This window comes from Bufo gargarizans, chromosome 3, assembly GCF_014858855.1.
Source record: "Bufo gargarizans isolate SCDJY-AF-19 chromosome 3, ASM1485885v1, whole genome shotgun sequence".
Classification (NCBI taxonomy): domain Eukaryota; kingdom Metazoa; phylum Chordata; class Amphibia; order Anura; family Bufonidae; genus Bufo; species Bufo gargarizans.
Genome location: NC_058082.1, coordinates 289,669,634 through 289,692,696, shown reverse-complemented (window position 1 = coordinate 289,692,696; position 23,063 = coordinate 289,669,634). Strand labels below are relative to the sequence as shown.

General features: G+C 43.7%; 1 protein-coding gene across 2 annotated transcripts in view; it reads left to right on the top strand.

Moving 5' to 3' along the window:
• The window catches only part of BRIP1 (BRCA1 interacting helicase 1), a 298,550-nt gene that overhangs the window by 120,593 nt on the left and 154,894 nt on the right, over positions 1-23,063 (top strand). The window contains exons 8-13 of one of the 2 annotated variants that reach the window (XM_044285208.1): positions 7,265-7,486; positions 12,217-12,416; positions 12,652-12,784; positions 12,914-13,068; positions 15,173-15,338; positions 16,416-16,556. In XM_044285208.1, the coding sequence (XP_044141143.1) occupies positions 7,265-7,486; positions 12,217-12,416; positions 12,652-12,784; positions 12,914-13,068; positions 15,173-15,338; positions 16,416-16,556 (1,017 nt within the window). The remainder of the gene's footprint in view (positions 1-7,264; positions 7,487-12,216; positions 12,417-12,651; positions 12,785-12,913; positions 13,069-15,172; positions 15,339-16,415; positions 16,557-23,063) is intronic. The other variant, XM_044285209.1, reaches the window with a different exon arrangement.

Here is a 23,063-nt window from a genome sequence, read left to right as displayed (position 1 = left end):
CTTCTTCACGGTGTCTTTACTTGGACTCTGTTATCACTTCTCTCACACCTTGCTTCTGTTTATTTTTATGATTTCCACCTATTATTTTTATATATCCCCACAACTCTGATTAATGTAAACCTTTTACCTCGCCGTTTGTACAAACTTATGGTTTATGGCTGATGAAGTTTCCATCCATTCCACCTATCTTGTATTCATTTACATAGTGATTTAGGTTGATGTGTTACTGGATGCTCTCCTATTCATACCATGTGCTGAATGAACAGATTCAGGGGCCAGGTAACCAATATTCTTTGGCACCCAACTTTCGGATGGATTGAATTTATTTAGTAATTTTAATTTAGTAATTTTAATAGCTATTTATGATGACAGGGACATTCAGAAAAATGTAATTGCTTTACTTACCTTACAAATGTTCCTCTCTGGACATGACAGTCATGACTCTGTTGTAATCAACAAAACCAAAAGTCCAGGTCCGCGCTTCTAAGGAGATATAGTTGGAAAACGCCTTGTTGAAGGAAAGCGCAGTTAATTCGTATCCCACGCTGAAACTTCCCCACAAGCACACGCCACACTGCCGACCGAAACTTCACAGGACAGCGGTAACCTTTCAAGAAATCAGCAACATAGTGCAGTTCCGTTGAATATGTCAAAGAATAAAGACTTTATTATACTCACAAAAGCACAGCTAGAAATCAGCATATAAAACCATCTGAAGTATCGCTGCCCTATGACTCTGTTGACCAATTCATTGCAGTTTTGACATATATACACCAATTTATATGTTTAGAGGTTTTTTATTGAAAATACAGAGCTGTAGGCGAATGGATGAAAGAGTATTGTAGAATTTGGAAGAATAGTCTTATGTGAATCTGTATAAGAACACCTCTGGGGAAACCAAAGTCTAAAAGTTTTTAAGGTAGTATCGAATACAATACAGTATTGAATTAAAGAATATTAGCAATACTTTTTAGCAATACACATAAAAATAAAAAAACTATCTTTTGCTTATATTGTATTGACATTCTCCAGCATTTTAGACTTTAGTCTTGATTTCTTATGCCTTCACTCTAGAATTCTGGCTTCAGAAAGTCGCAAATTGGGGCTTTCACGACTTTTTGGGCCTACTTGCGCAAAATGTATTTTTTCTTTATTGTCATGTCACAGTTTTTAAATATGAGTGGACATGGTCACCCATGATAATAAGTTTCACTTCAGATTTATCACTTGATATTTTTATTTTTAAGTCGCAATCTTACTTCAGGAGAAGGGTGGAGTAGGAACACTGGAGGAGCTTTTCTAGACAGAAGTACTAGATTTAAGGATAAGACAAATTTATCAAACAACATGAGACATTTAATAAATGTGGCATAAAGTACAACAACACATACTCAAGAAAAACTGACTTCAAATATTGCACTCATGATAAATTTACCCCATTGTCATCACTCACTATGCCCAGTGGAGCTCATAGTCTAGATTGCCTATCAGTGTGTCTTTGGACTGTGGGATGAACCCAGAGGAAACCCACACACACAGGGGGATAAAATGGTCTGTATAACATGTATAGTTAAATAATGTTCCCCAATGAACCTTTTCACTAAATTGACTCCTCTTTCACTGTGGTGGGTCTTCTGGGTGCATGTTGGTTTGTTGACATTGTCAACTGCTGGTTCGCATGGTTACCAAACATGCTGGTCTACGATTTCCATACTTCCTAGCCAGCTGACACACCTCCCTGTACATATTCTTGGCCCACCCACTTTACAAGCTCCAGAACTAGTTGAGAGGATCCAGTCCTGCCTATCCCTCCTTTGTACGTAACGTCAGTAATGACGTGCTCGTACACTGTCTGAACGGGAAGAGTACAAAGAAAGCAGATTGTGACGGAAGTGAAGATATTCAGCGTGGGCATTATCACTTGACCAGGTGGAAGATATGGTGATACAATGGGGCAACTTTTAGCATTTTTCCAGGACCACTTTAAGTTCCCAGTATATGAAGCATGGTTAATGACTCTCAGAACACCCCTTTAACCAGCAACAATACAACTATACTAAAAGAAAAAAGTCAAAGATTTGTATTTGATTTGGATGCAAGTATAAATGATTGGGTGACATTTTAAGAGTAGTACAGTAAGGTTAATATTGGAGTATTTCTATAAGCCAATGGAGCAGGGAGGGCTTAACCTTCCTTGTTTTAAGGGATATTTTATAGCTGCACAGCTGGGGTTTTTCTGTGAATGGAAAAACAGCCCACTTTGTAGAACTCTGGTGAGGGAATCCCAGTACGATAATATGTTTACCCTATTAGAATCTGGCCAACTAATTAAGTATCAAAAGGATTATAGAGCTGCCGCGAAGTTATTTACTAACTCTTGGAGTACCATCAGAGGTCGGCTGGGTATGAAGGGTTCTCTTTGCTGCACCCTGCTTTCGTACAATTATCATTTGCAAGTTCTAGATGAATTGGTTAGTGAGCAGTATTGGCAAAAAAAAATGTATATTTTTTATGTTGCACAAGTGGTTGGGAATGGGAATATACTTTAGTTTTTGGAGTTAGCACAAAGAGAAAATATATTAAATTTGTCTTAGTTTAGGTATTTTCAGCTACTCCACGGCACTAGCGAGTGTAAAGAAAAAAGATCTTTTGGAGATAGATAGTTCTATACCTTTAAATCACTTTATAGGAAACACAGGTCAGAAGTTTAAGATTTCACAATTTTATAAAGTTTTGTTTAAAGCACGATTTAGTAAGATAAGCTTCCCTGGACATAAGGCCCGGCAAATTGATTGTCCAGGAATTTGTCTCGAAGAGCGGGATGATATATTGGGAAATTTAAGTTTAGTTTTCTCATAATCATGTTTTGGTTCAATTAAATATTTTACACCTAACTTATATTACACCTTTATGGTTGAATAAATGTGGTCTAAGGGATTCTTCTAACTGCCCACGTTGTGATGCACCCTGGCGGATCATTTGCATATGTTCTGGACATGTACAAAGTTGAAACAATATTGGGGTGCAATTTATTACCCGAGAATTAAAAGTTGAGATTCCATATGCAGCAGAATGCTGGGTCCTAGGTGACATTTCCAAGGTGAAATGCCCAAAATATAAAAAGATTCTTTTGATTAAGATGTTTTTGGCAAGACTTTTGATTACCCGGGAATGGTTTTCCCAAAATACTCCAAATATTACTATATGGTTAAACATTGTTAAGAAGATTAAGCAATATGAAAATATTCTATATAGATATAGAAACACTGCGGAGAAATGGATAAAAATTTGGTCAGAATGGAACTTTAATAGTTTTCTTGCTTCTACTCCCTCATTACTAACCCCCTATTTGAACTGGAGACACATCGCAAGAGGGAGGGTTGGGTATGAATTGGGGGGGGGGGGGGTGTAATGTTTATTGGGGAAAAATTATATCTTTATGTTGCTGTTTTTATATAAGTGTATTGTTTGAACTTCTAATAAAATTTATATAAAAAAAAAAAAAAAGAGTAGTACACACCAAAGTGGTACTTACCAACTATGATTTTATGGTAGAAAACCAAAGCAGGCCTCTGTCATGTAGCTTTAAATCAAATGTAGTAAGAAGAGTGCCAGGATCTTCTTGCGCTTCTTTTGCACTGGTTTTCGAAAGAATTTGCATAGTAGAAACATTATTTTCAAATACAAAAGAGAAAACGTGTGCTACTCACTAATATTGTGTCTGAAGAGTTAAAGGGTTGTCCAAATTTGATTTGCAGAGTTCACTGTAAGGGCTCATGCACATGAACGGATTTTTGGTCCACACTGTTTCCAATAGTTTAGCATCTCACTGTTGTGCATAGTGGACTATTACACGTTTTTTCTGTAACTAGCAATTTTCCAATTAGAAGACATTTATCAAATCTGCTACGCCTGTTTAATGGCGTATAAATGTCCAAGTGTTTTCATATATGAAATTTTGTGTAAAATTGTGTGACTTTTGATGACCTGTGCCTTCCCATGCCACTTTCAGAAGTGGAGTGAGAAGGTGGTCAGGTTTTGGCAGTAGATCACTTTTTAAGTCACATTTATGAAGTGCAACTTTTTAAAATGTCGCAATAAAATTTGCAGCTAGTCGCAACTCCACGCCAGGTAACCCCCCCAGATGTACTTTCATTGAAATAAGCAAAACAAGATTACACGTTGGCCAAATTTATAAAACCCATGCGCCATGTTCATAAATTTGGCGCAGGTTAGCATATCAACTTCAAATACACCTACGATGATAAATTCGACAAGGGGAAAACGTATGCACCTCTTCTGTTTGTCTCTGAAGAAAGGGTTGGTGTTCATTTCCTGTATTCTTTGGCAAGCTAATATTAAGTTACGCCTGTCACACTTCCCCTTCATAGTTTTGCACATATACAGAAGGGTTAAGTGCCCCGTTTGGTTTAGAAATAACATACCCATGGCCACTTCTTTCTGAGCCAGGTATATGCAGTGTATATATATATATATATATATATATATATATATTATGAAAAACATGGCTCAGCTCCCACTGGACTGTTAAAGCATCCTTGCATTTCCTTCATTGGTTTGGGAATCCTAAAATGTTTATAGGAATTTTATAGAGCCCTGAAGACATTTCAGCACAAAGACGTTTTGGGCTGTAACCGTATTTCTGGCACGGCTTGTGAAAGCTCTTTAAACCGAGCTGAATGTCCTCTTGAAAATGCAGTCACTTGACGGGGCATCTGCTAACAGATTCTCTGTTGTAGCATAAGCTACTTACAGCAAACGCTTCTCTGGAGCCAAGACAAGATGAAGGCAGCATTCTTATGGAGGGTAATGATTTAAAGGGACCGCTTCCTGCGCCGGGATTTCCTGCAGCAGGATATTGAGATGATTAATAATTTTATTGCTGCAGCAGACAAGTTGTGAGAGGAATAGCATTTTGCTGTAGGAATATTTAGTTGATATGTTTAATAATATGCTTCATAATTTTAGACAGAAATATTTTCTGTAATGGGTTTCCCCAAACATAAAATGACTGTATACTTATAAATCATTAGACAGGTTAGAGCCATAGCCAAAGTGAGATATTTACGATATATGCAATTTTTCTTCTATATTTGCTTTCTGTTTTTGTTGTTTCAGCCAATGGAGGTGCACCCATATTGGTTGTCACTTGTGTGAATTAGCTTCTCAACAACTGATGATCAATTGTCATTCTGCTGACGTTTGAAAGAAAAAAAATAAAAATTTTATAAAAAAATATCTTGGGCTATGTTCACACTTGGTTTCCATTTTCACTGGAAAGCATGATGCTTTTCCATCATATGACTGACCCCATTGAGTTTGTGTTTTTCATCATTTTGATTGGAAAAATATTCTTCCTATTAAATCTGATGGTACTGCCGTTTGATTCTTCAAACAGAGCCTCTGACAGCAGTGTGAACGGAGCCATAACAAACTGGCTGTGTGGCTAACTTATAATTATTTGGTATATAGACAGTTTTATGCTAAATTTGTATCATGGCAAAATGTGGAAGAATAACATTGTACCTTTTTCTGTAATTACTGTTCTTGTTTTCTGAACTAATGGAATTTCATAAGATCATTGATATAAATCTGTGAGAGATTGCCAGGTTGCTAGGCTGCAAACATGTCTGCTATTCTTGCATTCTTTCCTTAAAGCTGTTCTCTAAGAATTATTTCAAATAGCCACAAGCAACCTGTGCTAGAATGTAAGTAGAACTGGTTGTCACCACTTGCAGAGCTGGCTAAGGGTGGGGTCTTACTATATAAAGCACTTTGGCAACACATGTACTACACATTGGTCAGTGTTCCTGTCAGGCTGCTCAGCCAGGATGGCATATCATAGACAGGATCTCATAATTACCATCTATTGTAGTGTGGAGTGAGCTCCCGCCCCTCACACCCTAGAAAACTCTGGAGTGGAAACAGCTAGAGTTGAGCAAAGCTGCCGTTTGACAGGTTCAAGTTCGGGTTAAGGGTTTAAGTAAATTACGCACTGGATTCCGTTCTCACAGAATCCATCACGTAATTCAATGCCGGCATGCCGCATAATACAAGTGTATGGCCAGCCTCTAGGGTTCCGTTCTGCTAGCCATACACTTGTATTATGACGGCATGCCTCTAAAGGCATTCCGTTTGGCATGCCGGCATTAAATTACGTTGTGGATTCAACGGAATCCATTACGTAATTCACTTAAAGGGATTCTGTCAGCCTTATTTTCGATACAGAACTGTTCATATCATCATATCAGTCTCATTTATCTAAATAAAAATATACTACTCTTACCTCCACCTGTCTTTTAATTTTTGTTATAAAAATCGCTTTAATTAATGTGTTAATTACCTTGTAAGGTGCCCAAGGGGCTGTCCCTCTGGCTGTTGGAGCCCAGCCGCGCCCCTTATCTTGGAACCCAGCACCGCCCCGCTGTTAATTATTCACTCCTCTCCTCAGCTTTTTTTTTTGTGCAGTGAGCAGTAATCTCGCGCTTCTTCACCTCAGTCCTCCGCCTGTCAGGTGAGCTCGCGCCACTCCGCTCTTCCTTTCCGGGTCGAGCGAAGTGCGCAGAAAGATGGCGCATGCGCGATTCCCCTGCTGCCAGGACACGGCGCGGGCCCAGACTTGTGTATCAATGGCGCATGCGCGAGATTATGCCGCGCTGCAAAAAATAAAAAATAAACAAAGAGAGGAGTGAATAATTAACAGTGGGCAGCGCTGGGCTCCAAGATAAGGGGTGCGACTGGGCTCCAACGGCCGGAGGGACAGCCTCTTGGGCACCTTACAAGGCAATTAGCATATAAATAAAAGTGATTTTTATCAAAAATGAAAAGACAGGTGGGGGTAAGACTAGTATATTTTTATTTAGATAAAGGAGATTAATATGATTATATGAAAAGCTCTATAGCTAAAATCTGGCTGACGGAATCCCTTTAAACCCCCGAACTCAACTCTAGAGACAACTAGTCCTGCTCACATTCTTGCTGGTGGCCATTTTAAATCATTCCCAGAGAACCCCTTTAGCTTTACTGACTTATATAAATACCTCAGGAGCAAATTACAATCCTATTATTTTTTTTTTTTTATCTTGGACATTACATTAATTGGCTTAATTGAGTAATGGTATAACTCAAATTTAATGTGGTTAGATGATAAAAATCCTTGCATTTTGATTACTTCAAGGAGGAAAGAATGAATGGTGGAGCGCTGTGCTTTCTTCTGTTAATGTGTTTTTGTTCCTATTTTTAGGGACCATCATGTCGTTACTACTACGGTGTTCAAAAGATGAGTGAGCAGAACATTTTGCAGTATAGACTGGGATTTAATCAGGCATGGGACATTGAAGAGCTTGTAGGCCTTGGGAAAAGACTTCGTGCTTGCGCCTACTATGCAGCTCGTGAACTAATGACAGAAGCTGACATTATTTTTTGTCCTTACAATTATCTTTTGGACTCACAAATTAGGGAAAGTGTAAGTGAAATAATTTTTATGCAATATTATGAATATGTATTTGTTCAGAATACAGCATTCAGGTGCTACATACTTATGTATATGTGTATTGTAAATATATTGTATTAAAAAAAATACAAAAAGCCTACACTGTTCAGAATCCACTTCTTCTTCAATCCTCTGCAGCCACGAAGGCATGTTTTTGGCAGCGATGACTTCTTATATACCAGAAATTACCTCTGCAGCCAATACTGGCCTCAGTGGTATATGGCACAAGACCTCTGGGGCAATGGTCACGTCATTTCCGCTGTCATGAAAACAAAGCCTGTAGGGCAGGACCACAGCAGTGGTGCTGAAGCGTAGAAAGCTTAGAACAAGCTTCCGATGTCTTAAAATTATTATGTTTTTTAAAACTGTCAATCCCTTCAACTGAGTAATTATGATTTAAGATTAAAATAAAAGGAGCAATAAAAAACAAAACTTCCACATTTGTTTCCCACCATATTACATGCAAATTTTAAATCTAGAAAATCTTGAGGAGCAGAATTCGATATCATTGATCTTGAAGCACTTACTATGTACTTATTCAAATTAGAAACGCATTATTGTCCTTTTGCCATATATATCGTGGAGGGAGCACATGTGGCTGAGGTATGGGACTTCTTGGGAGGAGGGCTCAGTTATTCCACTTGCTCTATCATCACCAGTTTGAACCCGAGAATCTCCTCCATGGGCACCCTCTGGTTTAAGCATGGCCAGAGATTCATATATCTGGCCCACTGGGATGTGCAATTACACCTAAAGGGTATATGATGTCTCTCTGTATTGAATATCTGAACACTATAGAGAAAGAATTGTGTAATATTATGTTTTACAACTTACCTTTATTAACCAAATACTAAGATGATGAGCCCTATTTTCTACATATCAATCATGCAGGCATATATCTATATATGTCATATCATGGGAAGAATCATCTAATACAGTGGTGGTGAACCTATAGCATCGGTGCCAGAGGCAACACTCGGAGCCCTCTCTGTGGGCACCCGCTCTATTAAAAAAGTCTGTGGTGTACCAATATGCCTTAGACTTCCTGCCATTCATCAGCGTAGGGCACACTATGAACGGCATAGGCAGCACACTGAATGTAAGCAGGCTATTTGATAAAGTACATGGAAGATATAATATATTGGTATTCTGGGTAAATTACTGTGTTGGCACTTTGTGATAAATAAGTGGGTTTTGGGTTGCAGTTTGGGCTCTCGGTCTCTAAACGGTTCACCATCATTGATCTAATAGATTCTTTTTATTGTCAGAGGTTATTTCTCTTGAAAATGCAGGTGCATTTGGTAACTGTAGGCAAAAGGTCAGTGTCACCCACACAATTTTCCTCTTTAACCCCTCCCCAACCTTCTAAGGTAAATATTTGTCTTCAGTCGGGTATATAAAGAACTTCGGTCACACAAATTTAAACTCTCAGATATTACAAAGACGTCTGGGAGCTCAAAAACCAGGCTAAGTGGTCCCAGCCGTGCACTGCCTCCCCCTAGCATGGAGCCGGATGGTGTGTGCAGCAGCCTCGGTCCTCCTGTTTGATCTGAGGCTGCTGCAGCTGTGTTCCTGGTACAGGGAGGAGGAGACATCAGCTTTTCCCAGTGAGTGTCTCCTACCAGGCTGTGATGCTGTCCAATCACTGTGGACCACTCCTCAGCCAGGGAGGAGCGTTGTTCTCGTGAGATTTGGTAAATCTTACAACAACAGGCTATGTAAGACAGTATAGTACTTGCTTACGTAACCTTTTCTAGTATACTAAATCCTTGCCACTGCATTTACTCTCTGAGTGGAATGCCATGCTGTCAGTGCCCCCTGATGAGCTGGTATAAGACTACCAAAAGGCGCATATATATGTAGGCGTATATATACTGTAGGGCAAGACAGACAGGATAGGGGAAGGTATCCTCTTCTACATCAGGGGTTGGCTTTTCAGGGTGAGTGCTTTGCTCATATCCTATCCGGCTGAGAGTTAGTTTTATCATACAGCCTAGCCAGAAATAGGAGCTATTTTGAATAGCACTTGTCTGTTTCGTATTAAAGAGGCAAGTTGTATGGGTGACAGTGACCAGTTACCAAATGCACCTGTATTTTCAAGCAAAACGACATCTGACAATAAAAAGACTCTATTAAAGGGCTTCTGTCACCCCCCATTTAGCAATTTTCGGAATCTGACAAATCCTGCGCCGTACCGGTCCTCATTCGGCGCAGTCGCTCTGAGAGAAGGACGCTTGCTTGCCCGCTCCTTCCTCAGTGCGCCTGCGCCGATGACGTCAGCCTACACCTGGAAAAAAAGCGTGCTTCTTTTCCGGGTGTAGGCTGACGTCATCGGCTCAGGCGCACTGAGGAAGAAGCGGGCGAGCGAGCGTCCTTCTCTCAGAGTGCCTGCGCCGAATGAGGACTGGTACGGCGCAGGCGCAGGATTTTATGGGCAGAGAGGGCCAGCGAGAGGAGGAGAGCGCTCGCTGGCCCTGTCGATCAAGTGGAGGAGGGGGCGTGTTTATAGTCCTAGGATGCGGCGGCTACCAGCAAGTAACTGCCCAACCTGCTGGTAGTGAAGTAATTTGCATATTATAAAAGTACGATTTTTACTGAAATTACAGCACAGAGAGAGGTAAGAGTGATATATATGGACTCAACTGACATCAGCAAATAGCTAATGTCCGATACCGAAAATTGCTAAATGGGGGGTGACAGAAGCCCTTTAAAGGGAACCTGTCATCAAGTTTGTGCTGTCCATACTAACGGCAGTATAAAGTAGAGACAGGTGAGTTGATTTCAGCGGTCGGTCACTTATAAGTTAAAAGTAAGTAGTTGCCGAGAACCAACATCACAATCATTGCAGACTGGGTCTGGAAAAGAGTCCCAGCCACCTGAGAAGAGTCCTGGTTATTCATGACTTCCTGCTCTCCCGCCCACCCGCTGATGACTGACAGTCTTCTACCTAGTTTTCTCCCTTTCTGTCTAGGAGAGAACTGCCAATCATCAGCAGATGGGTGAGAGTGCAGGAGATTATGAATAACCAGGACTCTTCTCAGGTAGATTTGACTCTTTTCAAGGCCTGGGCTGCAATGATTATGAGGCCGGTTCTTGGCAACCACTTACTTTTAGCTCATGAGTGACACACCGCTGAAATCTGCATTTCTGTCACTATTTTATGCTGCCCTCAGTGAGGTCAGTGAAAAGTTGATGACAGGTTCCCATTAAATGATCCTTCCTGTGACATATAGCATGTATAGACATACATGGTTGATTTCTAGAAAATAGGGATTATTATCTTAGCGTTTTGTTAATAAAAGTTATGTTTTAAACCATATTATTACACGGCTCTTTTCGCTCCTCCAGTGATTGGTAAAGGGGTGGAAGGATTAAAGGAGTGTCTTGGCATCCTTTTCTTAGTTTCCTGTGGGAAGATGAAAACAAGACCACAGGGACTCAAAGCGCAGAGATAGATACTTGTGTGTCTGGGGTACCTCCCAGCTAAGTGAGTGGCTGACCTATAAGCGCTTAATCCCATTACATAGAGAGATTATCGACATTTAATGGTTATTTGTAACTATTTGTTTAGGCTCTGCTTCCAGCAGAAAAAAAATAAAGCAAATGGATGATAAAAGATGATTTGGGGAATATTTTTTCTTACTAAGGGCTCATGCACCCGAACACATTTTCTTTCCATGTCCGTTCCTTTTTTTCTTTTGCGGACGTCAGACGTATTTTTTGCGGATTTGTTTTTTGTGGACCGCAAAATACATATGGTCGTGTGCATGACAAAGTAAGGCTGAGTTAGGCTACTTTCACACTAGCGTTCATGGGTCCGTTCGTGAGCTCCGTTTGAAGGAGCTCACGAGCGGACCCAAACGCCTCCGTCCAGCCCTGATGCAGTCTGAATGGATGCGGATCCGCTCAGACTGCATCAGTCTGGCGGCGTTCAGCCTCCGCTCCGCTCGCCTCCGCACGGACAGGCGGACAGCTGAACGCTGCTTACAGCGTTCAGCTGTCCGCCTGGCCGTGCGGAGGCGAGCGGATCCGTTCAGACTTACAATGTAAGTCAATGGGAACGGATCCGCTTGAAGATGAGCCCATATGGCTCAATCTTCAAGCGGATCCGTCCCCCATTGACTTTACATTGAAAGTCTGAACGGATCCGCTCAGGCTACTTGCGCACTTGCGAAATTTTTCTAAGTTATTAATGCAGACGGATCCGTACTGAACGGAGCCTCCGTCTGCATTAATATGATCGGATCCGTTCAGAACGGATCCGATCAAGCGCAAGTGTGAAAGTAGCCTTAATATCACCATTTAGCTTTCCGTTCTTCTGATCAGTCAGAGAAAAAAAAATGGATTCTGTTTCATCAGTTATGCATAGGATCCATTTTTTTGTTTTTGTTTTTTACATGATCCTGTAAAAAACAGATCCTGTTGCATCAGTTGTCATCGGTTTAAGCCATTTCCATCTGAGATCCGTTTTTTTTTAGATGGGGAAAAAAAAGTATGGAAAGCTAAATGGTGATGTGAACTCAGCCTTACTTTGTCATTTACTTTACTAGGTTGGGGGAGGGTCTCAGTATTTTATATATTTCTGTAACATGCTTTGATAATGGCCACCAAAATAAAAATGAGCTCCTATTGCACCTACAGTGATTTCTGTTACATATGTATGCATTACTTGGGTTTAACTTTATCATGCATTTGTTTTCTAGATGAATATTTGCTTGAAAGACCAGGTGGTAATCCTAGATGAGGCCCACAACATGGAGGACTGTGCCCGGGAGTCTGCTAGTTTTAGTGTTACTGAAGCCCAGTTGCTGTTCGCTCGAGATGAAATAGACAGCATGGTTATCCATGGTATCAGACCCAGCGACCATGAACCCTTACGAGGGGTTTGTTACAATATAAGCCAGTAAGTTATTTCCTGGGAGAAATGGTTAGGCATATGTGTTACCTATCTAATTTTTATTTCATAGGTTATCATGTAGTAGTAATCAAGTTTTACTAAATAACATTTGCATGGGGAGTAGCAAAATTGACATATCTGTGCGGACATCATAGCAATAAAAATAATAATAATAATAAATTAACCTAACTGTAAATGGCAAAATATAGAAAAAGTCTCATTTCTATTATTCATTTTCTAGTTGGATAAAGCAATGTGCTGACAATTTGGTGGAAAGAGATTACGAATCGTCATGTAAAGTGTGGAATGGTAAAGAGATTCTTTCAGTTTTTCATGACATGGGTATAACTAATGCAACGTTTCCTATGCTTAAGGTAAGAATCAATATTGTGCTTTTCATGGACATAAAAACTATGGCAGAAATTCATAATTTAACTTTTTGCTGTTTAGGAATTTGCATCCGTTTTAATGACACCATTATTTTTTTTATTATTTTTTTTAAGGGAAATCTGGCTGCTGTAATTGAAAAGGAGGAAAAGACAACTTTGCTAAATGGACAGGAATCTGTAGTGAAAATTCCAACTCTTAGCCCTCCAACACAAATGGTATTGAAAGGACTCTTTGTTGTCTTAGACTATCTGTTTCGTGAAAACAACAGGTTAGTGTACGCCAGATATAGTTTTATATATTTAATATTCATCAGATAAGTGAGCATACAAGAAAAAAACAAAAAACTAAAAGATGCCCAATGTTGGAGGTGGGTCCAAACTGACAGAAGGCAAGGCAGGGACCACAGAAGTAGGTGGGGACAGCAATACCATAGTGGAGCACAAAATACCACCCCAACAGAACCAAATACCTAAATATAGCACAAAACACCGCTTCAGCAGAAGCAAATACCACAGTGCACCACAAAATGCTTCTACCCTCACTACAGTATTCAACCGTATCATCTTTCTGAGGATGGCGATGCAGTTGAATTCCGGAGAGAGGCTGCCTGCCAGGTGCATTAGTATCTGGTGCTCCTGGCAGGCAGCCGCTGGTAGCAGACGACTGTATCCATTTTGTGGTCCGCAAATTGCAGATTAGCAAACTTCGAATCCGCAAAACCAAATGCGGTCTGGACCGCAAATGCAAATGTAATAGCAGCCTAAGGCCCCCTGCACACGATCAGGATTGCGTGCGGATTTTCCGCGCGGAAAATCTGCACCGTAGGTCATGTACGTTGTATTCTATGAGAATTTGAAATTCTCAATGCACACGATGCAAATTTTTTCCTGCCCGGATTTTGACCCGCGGTGCGGATTTTAAAATCCGCGACATGTCAATAATTAATTTTTTTTCCCTGACCGGATTTTCTTAATTCACTTAGTGAAATCCGCATGCGGAAAATCCGCACCAAATCTGCATGCAAATCCGCACCAATTAATGCGCATTGACCGCACGGATTTGCCTGTGAACACCTGCGGATTTCAGTGCGGATTCTCCGCACATGAATCCTGAACGTGTGCATGTAGCCTAATAGTTTACCTAAAAAGCAGTTGTTCATTTCTCATTTCCTATGGCCTGTTAAAGGGGTATTCTCATCTTCCCTTTTTTTACTTACCTTCCTTGAGCGCGACGTTCACTTCCTGGATTCTTCTCCCGGCCGGGCCGCGCTTGTGCAGAAGACTGAAGATTTTCTCCCGGCCGGGCCGCGCAATGTCCTGAATGCGCATGCGCCATGGTGACTTATTCCTGGCCTTATTCCAGCTGCGTGCACGTTCAGGACATTGCCCGGACGGGAGAGAATCTTCAGTCTTCTGCGCAAGCGCGGCCCCGCGGGATCCGACAGGAGAGGTGGCCGTAACCACGGGAGACCAAAGACAACATCAGGTAAGAGGGGACTTATTTTCTAAAAAAATTTATGTTTTAAGAAACATAAGAATTAGGTAATAAAATGTATTTAGAAAAATGATCACTGTCAAATCATTAACAGAATTAACAGTGATCATTAAGATGAGAATACTCCTTTAAGCCATTGTTTATACCAATATGGGATTCTTCAATATTGATGAATAGCCATTGTGATAAAGATACGGATGAAATTCAAAAGAGTAAGGGTCCATTCACATGGGCGCAAGGTGTTTTGCGGTACGCAAATTGCGGATCCGCAAAACACGGACATCGGCCATTTGCGTTACTCATTTTGCGGACCGCACATGGCCGGCACTGATAGAAATGCCTTTTCTTGTCCGTGGCTATTTTTTTTGCGGGCTGCGGAACGGAAGTGCGGATGCGGCCCCATTGAAAATGAATGGGTCCGCACCTGTTCCGTAAAAGTGCGGAACGGATGCGGACCCGTTAATGGACCCTAAGGCCACGTTCACACAGTCAGTCAGCATACAGATGCATGAAGAAAACATCCATCACAAAATATGTTCTGTTAGTCTAGTTCCACACGCTAAAGTTATCTGGCAAGCTGTGCCGGCAGTAGAACAGCCTGGCGGAGTTCTTAATATCCGGCCTAGCCAGATACTGCAAATCACCGCCAGACCCTATTAACTATAATGGGATCTGGGGGTCTTTGGCCAATTTCCGGCATAAGTGCTGTTCCTCCGCCGGATAGATTTAGCGCAAGTGTGGAACTAGCCTTATTCAAAAATTATATGCAAGCAGAAAAATGGCGTCTTGGAGACAGATGTTCTTGAAACAAATTTGATGGTGTGATTATACCATTTAAACAGTTTATTTATTACAGTTTGTTACACTCATTTTTTTAGATTTGCAGAGGATTACAGGATTGCCTTGCAGCGGGTTTACACATGGACAAACAAACAAGATGTAGCAGATGAAAATGGATTTTTTGCAAGACCAAAAAACCGGAGAAGTGTTCGTCAGAGAACTCTGCTTTACACACTAAACTTCTGGTGCTTGAACCCAGCAGTGGTAAATTATACTATATGTCAGCCTATTCTGCTTTGATAGATATGTGTCTTTTGCTGGTATGGATGCACATGAGAACAGTTCAGCTAAGAATAATATGCCATCATTATCAAGTGCTTAAAGGGGTTCTGCACTTTTATTTAACTGATGATCTATCCTCTGGATAGATCATCAGCTTCTGATCGGCGGGGGGTCCGAGACCTGGGACCCCCGCCGATCAGCTGTTTGAGAAGGCGGCGGCGCTCCAGCAGCACCGCGGCCTTCTCACTGTTTACCGCCAGGCCGCCGACCCACTGACGTCACGACTTGTATCAACTAGAGTGGGCGCGGCTAAGCTCCATTCAAGTGACGTCAGTGGGCGGGCGGCCCGGCTGTAAATAGTGAGAAGGCAGCGGCGCTACTGGAGCGCCGCTGCCTTCTCAAACAGCTGATCGGCGGGGGTCCTGGGTGTCGGACCCCCGCCGATCAGAAGCTGATGATCTATCGAGAGGATAGATCATCAGTTAAATGAAGGTGCAGAACCCCTTTAAATTGTGCCAAATTATGTGTTTAGACATTAACTCCTATCTTGACAGACCTGAAGAGTGTGAAAACAAAGTGCAGCCTTAAATAGGTATTCCCATCACAGGCTTTTATGACATATCTACAGGAAATTCCTAAATATGTGATCCTCTGTCTCAAGAGTTAAGGTTCCCCAAAACTTTCCAGTTCGAACCTTACCTCTGCATACAGCGTGTTTAAAAGCAGGGATGAATGATTTTATGGAAATGGACAAACTCTCTGTGCCACACTGTTTTTCCGAAATTTAGAAACTTATCAAAAATGTAACAAGTTTTTGGTTATTTTATTATGGACATCATCATAAATAACTTTGGAGTTGTATTGTTGTATCTCATCATACCAGAATGGTCTTTGTATTGGGTAGGAGTCTGGCTAAAACTTTTATTAAATGACACATAATTAGTTTTATGTTATGCATTTATCAACCTTTTAGTGATATATCTGATTCTTTGTCTCTGTAGTAATTAGGGTTGAATTTATGCAGATAATTCCCATTGTTTTTTTTCTTCCTTATTGCAGGCATTTTCTGATCTAAGTGGCAATGCTCGAACTATTGTCCTCACTTCAGGCACCTTGTCTCCAATGAGTTCATTCTCATCTGAACTAGGTGTGAAGTTTTCTATCCAGCTTGAGGCCAGTCATGTTATCCAAAAATCCCAGGTGAGCAATTCCTTTTATACTATACGTTTGCCAGTGTGCAGCAGTACAAATGGAGAGATTGCGGCATATTAACTGATGTGGCGCTCAATTTAGATAAGATATTGGGGCTGAATAGCTTTATTCAGCACTTTTGCCTTTTCCACTTGGATTGTGCTAAGCCCAGTTAGCTGCTAGTGCAATCCCAGTGGTAGTCATGTCTAGGCTTGTTTTGGGTATTGAACTTTCGATACCCAATCGATACTTTTAGCCCAGTATCGATATGATACCGGGATTTGTCTTTTATCGGTACTAGGCTGTGCTACTGCACAGCCCAGTATCAGAGAATATGGATTGTGCTGCTCTCAGAAGCACAGGGAGAAGGAAGCAGTCTCTTCCTCCTCCCTGTGCTGCTGCTGCCTTCAATGAGAGCTCAGAGGGGAGGGGGAGGGGCTGTGACCACTGCGCCACCAATGATAACTAACGTTTAATACATTATAAATGCAGGTGGCAGCAGAAACACATTGCTGCCACCCTGCCTCTGACAGGGTGCTGCATTCCGCGGCAGTCAACACCTCAGGTGCGGCACCTGAGAGGTTAATTGCCGCGGATCGCAGCACCCTGTCAGAGGTCGGGTGCCAGCAATGTGTTTCTGCCGCCGGCTGTATTTGTATATTAAACGTTAATTATCATTGGTGGCGCAGTGCCCCCCCTCTCCCCAGTATTAAGAACATTGGTGGCAGTGGCCACAGAGTCCCCTCACCTCCTCCTCATTGGTGGCAGTGGCAGCTTCTGATCGGAGCCCCAGCAGTGTAATTGCGGGTCTCCGATCGGTTACCATGGCAGCCAGGACGCTACTGAAGCCCTGGCTGCCATGGTCAGCTCCCTGCTGCTGTGTGTGTACTATGCACAGGGCAGTAGTGAGCGTGTGATATCCTATTCACCCTAATAGAGCTCTATTAGGGTGAATAGACAAGGGATTAAAAGATCCCAAGTTTCTAGCCCTTAAGGGGGGAAATAGTTATTAAATAAACTGTAAAAAAAAAAAAATCATCCCCTTTCCCAATTTTACATATATAAAATATGTAAACAATAAATAAATAAAATATTACATATCTCCTATGCAGTGATCGCCCAAAAAAAATAAAAATAAGAACTGTGCCATTCGCCATTTTTTTTATTCATTCATATTGTCCCCCCAAAAAATGGAATAGGACTGTTCTATTATGGCCAGACGTTCCATAAAATGCGGAATGCATGCTGCTTTTTTTTGGGCATATAATTTTTCCGCGTGGTATCGAGTATCCCAATACTTTTTTATGGTATCGAAACTGAATCAAAATTGTGGTATCTAAACAACCCTAGTCATGTCATACTCTTGACAAGACATATGGAAAAATCACCATATTTTTGAGACAATAATGGTATAGCCATACAGGACAGATTTTTCATAATGGAAATTCTGATGCGGAATTTGCTTAAATTACACTGTGAATTTGTTGCAATTTTTACCCTGTATTACAAAAGGAGAAATTCACAGGAAAACTTCCCAGGGTAAATTCTATGTATTTAAAAATTGTACCACAGGTCAAGTTATGGCGTAGATTTATTTTTAATTTTTTTGCAGCATATGGATAAGAATTGGTAATTAAAAATAAAACAAAAATCAAGTCTTTTTATTAACCGTTTAATAAATAATAAAATAATTTCTCGCTCATATCATTGGGGGACACAGGACCGTGGGTATCGCTTGCTAGTGCCACTAGGAGGCGACACTAGGCTGAAAATTGATAGCTCCTCCCCTGCAGGCTATACCCCCTCCAGCCTGGAGAGATCACATCAGTTTTTAGCTTAGTGTCGTAGGAGGTGGCTCTCTTTCGATTTATTTTATTCTACTTTTTTTTTTATAGGTTTCCAGGATAGGGCACAGATTCGCATGGCGTCTCTGTCTCCCTGGGAGGCTGTCCGGTGTCGGTTGTCCCACCGCCCTGCCTCCCCCAAGAAGACAAAGTTGACCAGGGCAGCCTGGCTCCCCTGCTTCCCTGGCGCAGTTCTATTACATCCCCAGCTCATGGCGGCTCCATGAGTGGCTTTTTCCCGGCCTGATCTGCCGTCCCTCTCAGCGTCGGAGGGGGCGGAGCTTATTTTTCCGCCGCGGCACTGCTCGTACCTCCTTCCGTCTGCTGCAGGGTGAGACACAGGACCTGGGACCGCCATTTTTCTAGTAGGAGATCGCTACCCCCTCTAGCATAGAGATCTGTGCCACAATGTCTGATCCGGCCAATACCTCCCCTCAGGCACCCTGCAGGACCACCTACTATGCCTGCACTTCATGCTCAGCAAAGTTCCCTCGTGGCCAGTCACTATCACTATGCTCTGCATGTCATGCGCCTGCACAGAGCCATCCCTCTATTTTACAGCAGCCCACAGAAGTGCAGGGCCATCCTGGCTGTGGGAAACCTGACTGTGCAAGGTCCCTGTCCCGGGCAGTAGAAGACCTCTCTAAAATCTCCTATTCCACCCTTTCTTTGCTGGGTCGTTTGGTTGAGAAATCGCCACCGGTGCAGTCCACATTGTCACAAGGCGCACAAACCAGAAGCAGGCTTCCTAGCAAGCGTCCTAGAGCAGGTCACCATTCCTCCTCTGCGCCTCTGCATCCCCTCCCCCTCCTGGTTCCAGATCACAGATGTCATCCCTCTTAGGTGACGCGCTATTGGAAAGTGAGATTTAGGATTCGGATACGGAGATGGACCTGGAGCAGACTTCCCAGATTGCGTCCATGGTGGATAGTTTGGTTTCTGCTATCCGTGACACCTTCCAGGTTCAGCAGGAATTTCCCTCCACCAGCCACCAGGGAGTGTCATTTTTGCGTTCAAGGCAGACCCCCTATGTCCTTCCCATTACACAACGACTTTTCTGTAGTTGTCACAAAAGCTTGGGACCAGCCTGGTCTACGCTTTATTGTTCCAAAGCGTTTGGACTTGCTCTATCCTTTTTCAGCTGATTGCGTGGAAAAATGGGCCTCTCCTCTGAAGGTGGACCCACCAGTTGCTCGCCTGGCTAAGAACACGGCTATCCCGGCGGCGGACTGCTCCTCTCTTCAGGACCCGGTAGAGAGGTGCATTGACTCGCTCTCCAAGTCGATCTTTGGGGCCAGTGGTTCAGCTTTACGGCCAATCTTCGCATCTGCATGGGTAGCCAAAGCGGTCTCGGAGTGGGCCCTCCGTTTGAACCAAGACCTTGCGACCGATCTCCCCCCTGTGGAACTTCAGTCATTGGCGGTACAAATTTCCCAAGCAGGGAAATATCTCTGTGAAGCGGCTCTGGATGCGGGGACGATGGTCGCCCGATCCTCGGCTCTCGCGTTATCTATCCGCCGAGAGCTATGGCTAAAAGTCTGGGCTGCAGATTCGTCCTCTAAATGCTCGCTTTCGAGGCTTCCTTATGCCGGGTCTCTACTCTTTTGTGCCCGGCTGGATGAGATTATTTCGGAAGCATCGGGTGGGAAAAGCACCCATCTGCCTCAACCCAAGGAAAGCGTTCCTTTCGTCCTACAGATCCATCCTCCCATTACCAGTCCTTTCGCCGGTTTTCGGGCACCCATGCGGCAGCCTCCTCTACGGCTAGACTATCCACTCAGGACCAACGAAAGGGTCCGTCCTTTAAACCCCAGCCGGCCTAGCGTCCGCTGGCTCAGCAACCTCGTTCTGCTCCCGGGAAGCAGCTTTCAGCATGAAGGTGTGGCCCCCCTCACAGGTGGGGGGTTGTCTCCTTCTGTTTCAGGAGATTTGGCGGACCCATATTTCGGATGCATGGGCACTCAAGGTCGTTACATCAGGTTACAAGATAGAGTTCAAGTGTATCCTGCCCAACCATTTTTTCCTCTCTCAACCTCCCAGGGATCTAGTTTGGGCTGCCGAATTCTTTCAGGCAGTTTGTTCCCTTCTTTCACGGGGGGGTGATAACTCCGGTACCCTTAGAGGAAAGGTTTATGGGTTTTTATTCAAACCTGTTCGTGGTTTCCAATAAGGAGGGCGATGTCCACTCAGTATTGGACCTCAAGATAGTGAACCGCTTCCTCCGCATTCAGCAATTTGCTTTGTGGTCGCTCCTTGGTTGGTACAGGGGGAATTTATGGCGTCCATAGACATCCAGGATGCCTACTTACACATCCCCATCGCAACTGTTCATCAACGTTTTCTTCGGTTTGCCATTCATTCGTGCCATTACCAGTTTGTCGCCCTGCCATTCAGCCTGGCTACAGCTCCGCGAGTGTTCACAAAGGTACTCGCTCCCCTTCTGGGCCTTCTGCAATCCAGGGGCATTACTCTTCTCCCATATCTGGACGACATCTTGATCAAGGCTCCTACGGTCTCTCAATGCGAGGAGAGTCTTCAGATCACTTTGAGCACACTATCGCGCTTCGGATGGATAGTCAATCAGCGGAAGTCCTTCCTGTCTCCCGCCACTCAGGTCAGGTTCCTCGGCATGATATTAGATTCAGGTGCAGCCGTGGTGCGCCTCCCACTGAACAAGAGACTGGACATTCAGAGGTCTGTGCGTCTGCTACTCCAGCGCCGCAGTACGCAATTGTATGCGGGTGCTGGGCCTGATGGTGGCCTCCTTCGAGGCCATACTTTTTGCTCAATTCCACACCAGGTGTTTTCAGCGGGCCATTGTGTCATCCTGGGACAAATCTCCGGACTCTCTGGATTGCAGGTTTCATCTGTCTCGGCAAGCACGTGCGGCTCTCAGTTGGTGGGCTGCGATTGCGCACCTGACTACGGGGAAATCCTTCCTTCCAGTGACATGGACGATCATTACAACCAACGCCAGCCTCAACGGTTGGGAAGGGGTCTTCGCCACACGGACGGTCCAGGGCGTTTGGTCTCCATCGGAATCCAAACTGCCCATCAACATCTTGGAACTCTGGGCCATCTATCTCTCCCTTCGCCATTGGAATCCCCTTCTGCAGGGTCGTCCGATCAGAGTACAATCGGACAATGCCAATGCTGTGGCTTTTATCAACCACCAAGGGGGGACTCACAGCCTTGCGGTGATGCAGGAGTCTGTGAAGATTCTACAGTTGGCGGAATCCCATGTTACGGTGATTTCGGCAGTCCACATTCCAGGAGTGGACAGTTGGACAGCAGACTTTCTCAGCCGGACAACGGTGGACCCGGGGGAGTGGTCTCTCCATCATGAGGTGTTCGAGGCTCTCTGTCTCTGGTGGGGACGACCGGAAGTGGACTTGATGGCATCCAGACTCAATCACAAGCTCCCTTGCTTCTTGTCTTGCACAAGAGATCCAGCGGTGTATGACGTAGACGTTCTCGTGGCACCATGGGACAGATTCTCGTTCCTTTATGTGTTCCTACCCTTACCACTCCTGCCTCGGATCCTGTACAGAATCAGGATGGAGGGCATCCAGACAATCCTGATCGCCCCAGACTGGCCTCGACTAGCTTAGTACTCAGAGCTCATTCTTCTTCTGGGGGATGCTCCGTGGCCTCTTCCGCTCAGAGCCGACCTGCTCTCCCGGGGCCCAGTCTTCCATCAGAGTTTAGATACGCTATGTTTAACGGAGTGGCTGTTGAAACCTTTCTGTTGAAACAGAGGGGTTTTTCTGATGCGGTCATTCGAACTATGATTAGAGCCAGGAAGCCCTCCTTTTCCAGGATTTACTATCGGACCTGGAAGTCCTTCCTGCGCTTCTGTGAGGAGTGCGGTCTTCCTCCCAGGAGGTTCTCCCTTCCTACGGTACTGGCGTTTCTTCAGTCCGGATTGGAACAGGGTATGGCTCTTAGCTCCCTGAAATGGCAGGTCTCAGCCCTATCCATTTTTTTCCAGCGTACACTGGCTGTCTTAGGTCTGATCAAGACCTTTATACAAGGGGTATCTCACACCGTGCCTTCCTATCGGCCGCCTTTGCACTCTTGGGACCTGAACCTGGTTCTGGGTTCAGTCCAGACCGCTCCATTCAAACCTCTGAGAGAGTTCTCCCTTTGTTTGCTTTCCTGGAAAGTGGCGTTTTTTGTTGGCCATTAAATCCATTCGAAGGGTTTCGGAACTGGCAGGTCTTTACTGAAAGTAGCCCTTTTTGGTGTTCCATCAAGACAAGGTGGTACTCCGTCCAGTGCCGTCTTTTCTACCAAAGGTAGTTTCTGCATTTCATGTTAATGAGGACATTGTTCTACCCTCGTTTTGCCCTAAGCCTTCTCATCCGCGGGAGGTTGCTCTCCATCTGGATGTGGTGCGGGCTTTGAAGATAAACCTGTCTGTTGTGGCCCCTTTTAGGCGCACGGATGCTCAGTTTGTGATATTGGAAGGTCCTCGTAGAGGTTTGGCGGCTTCCAAGGTGACGATTGCCCGGTGGATTCGGTCGGCCATTGTCGAGGCCTATCGCTCCAGGGACAAGGTGCATCTGCCCAGGATCACGGCTGACTCTACCAGAGCGGTCGGGGCTTATTGGGCTCACCTCCACCACGCTTCTGCGTCTCAGTTGTGTAAGGCGGCGACTTGGTCCTCCCT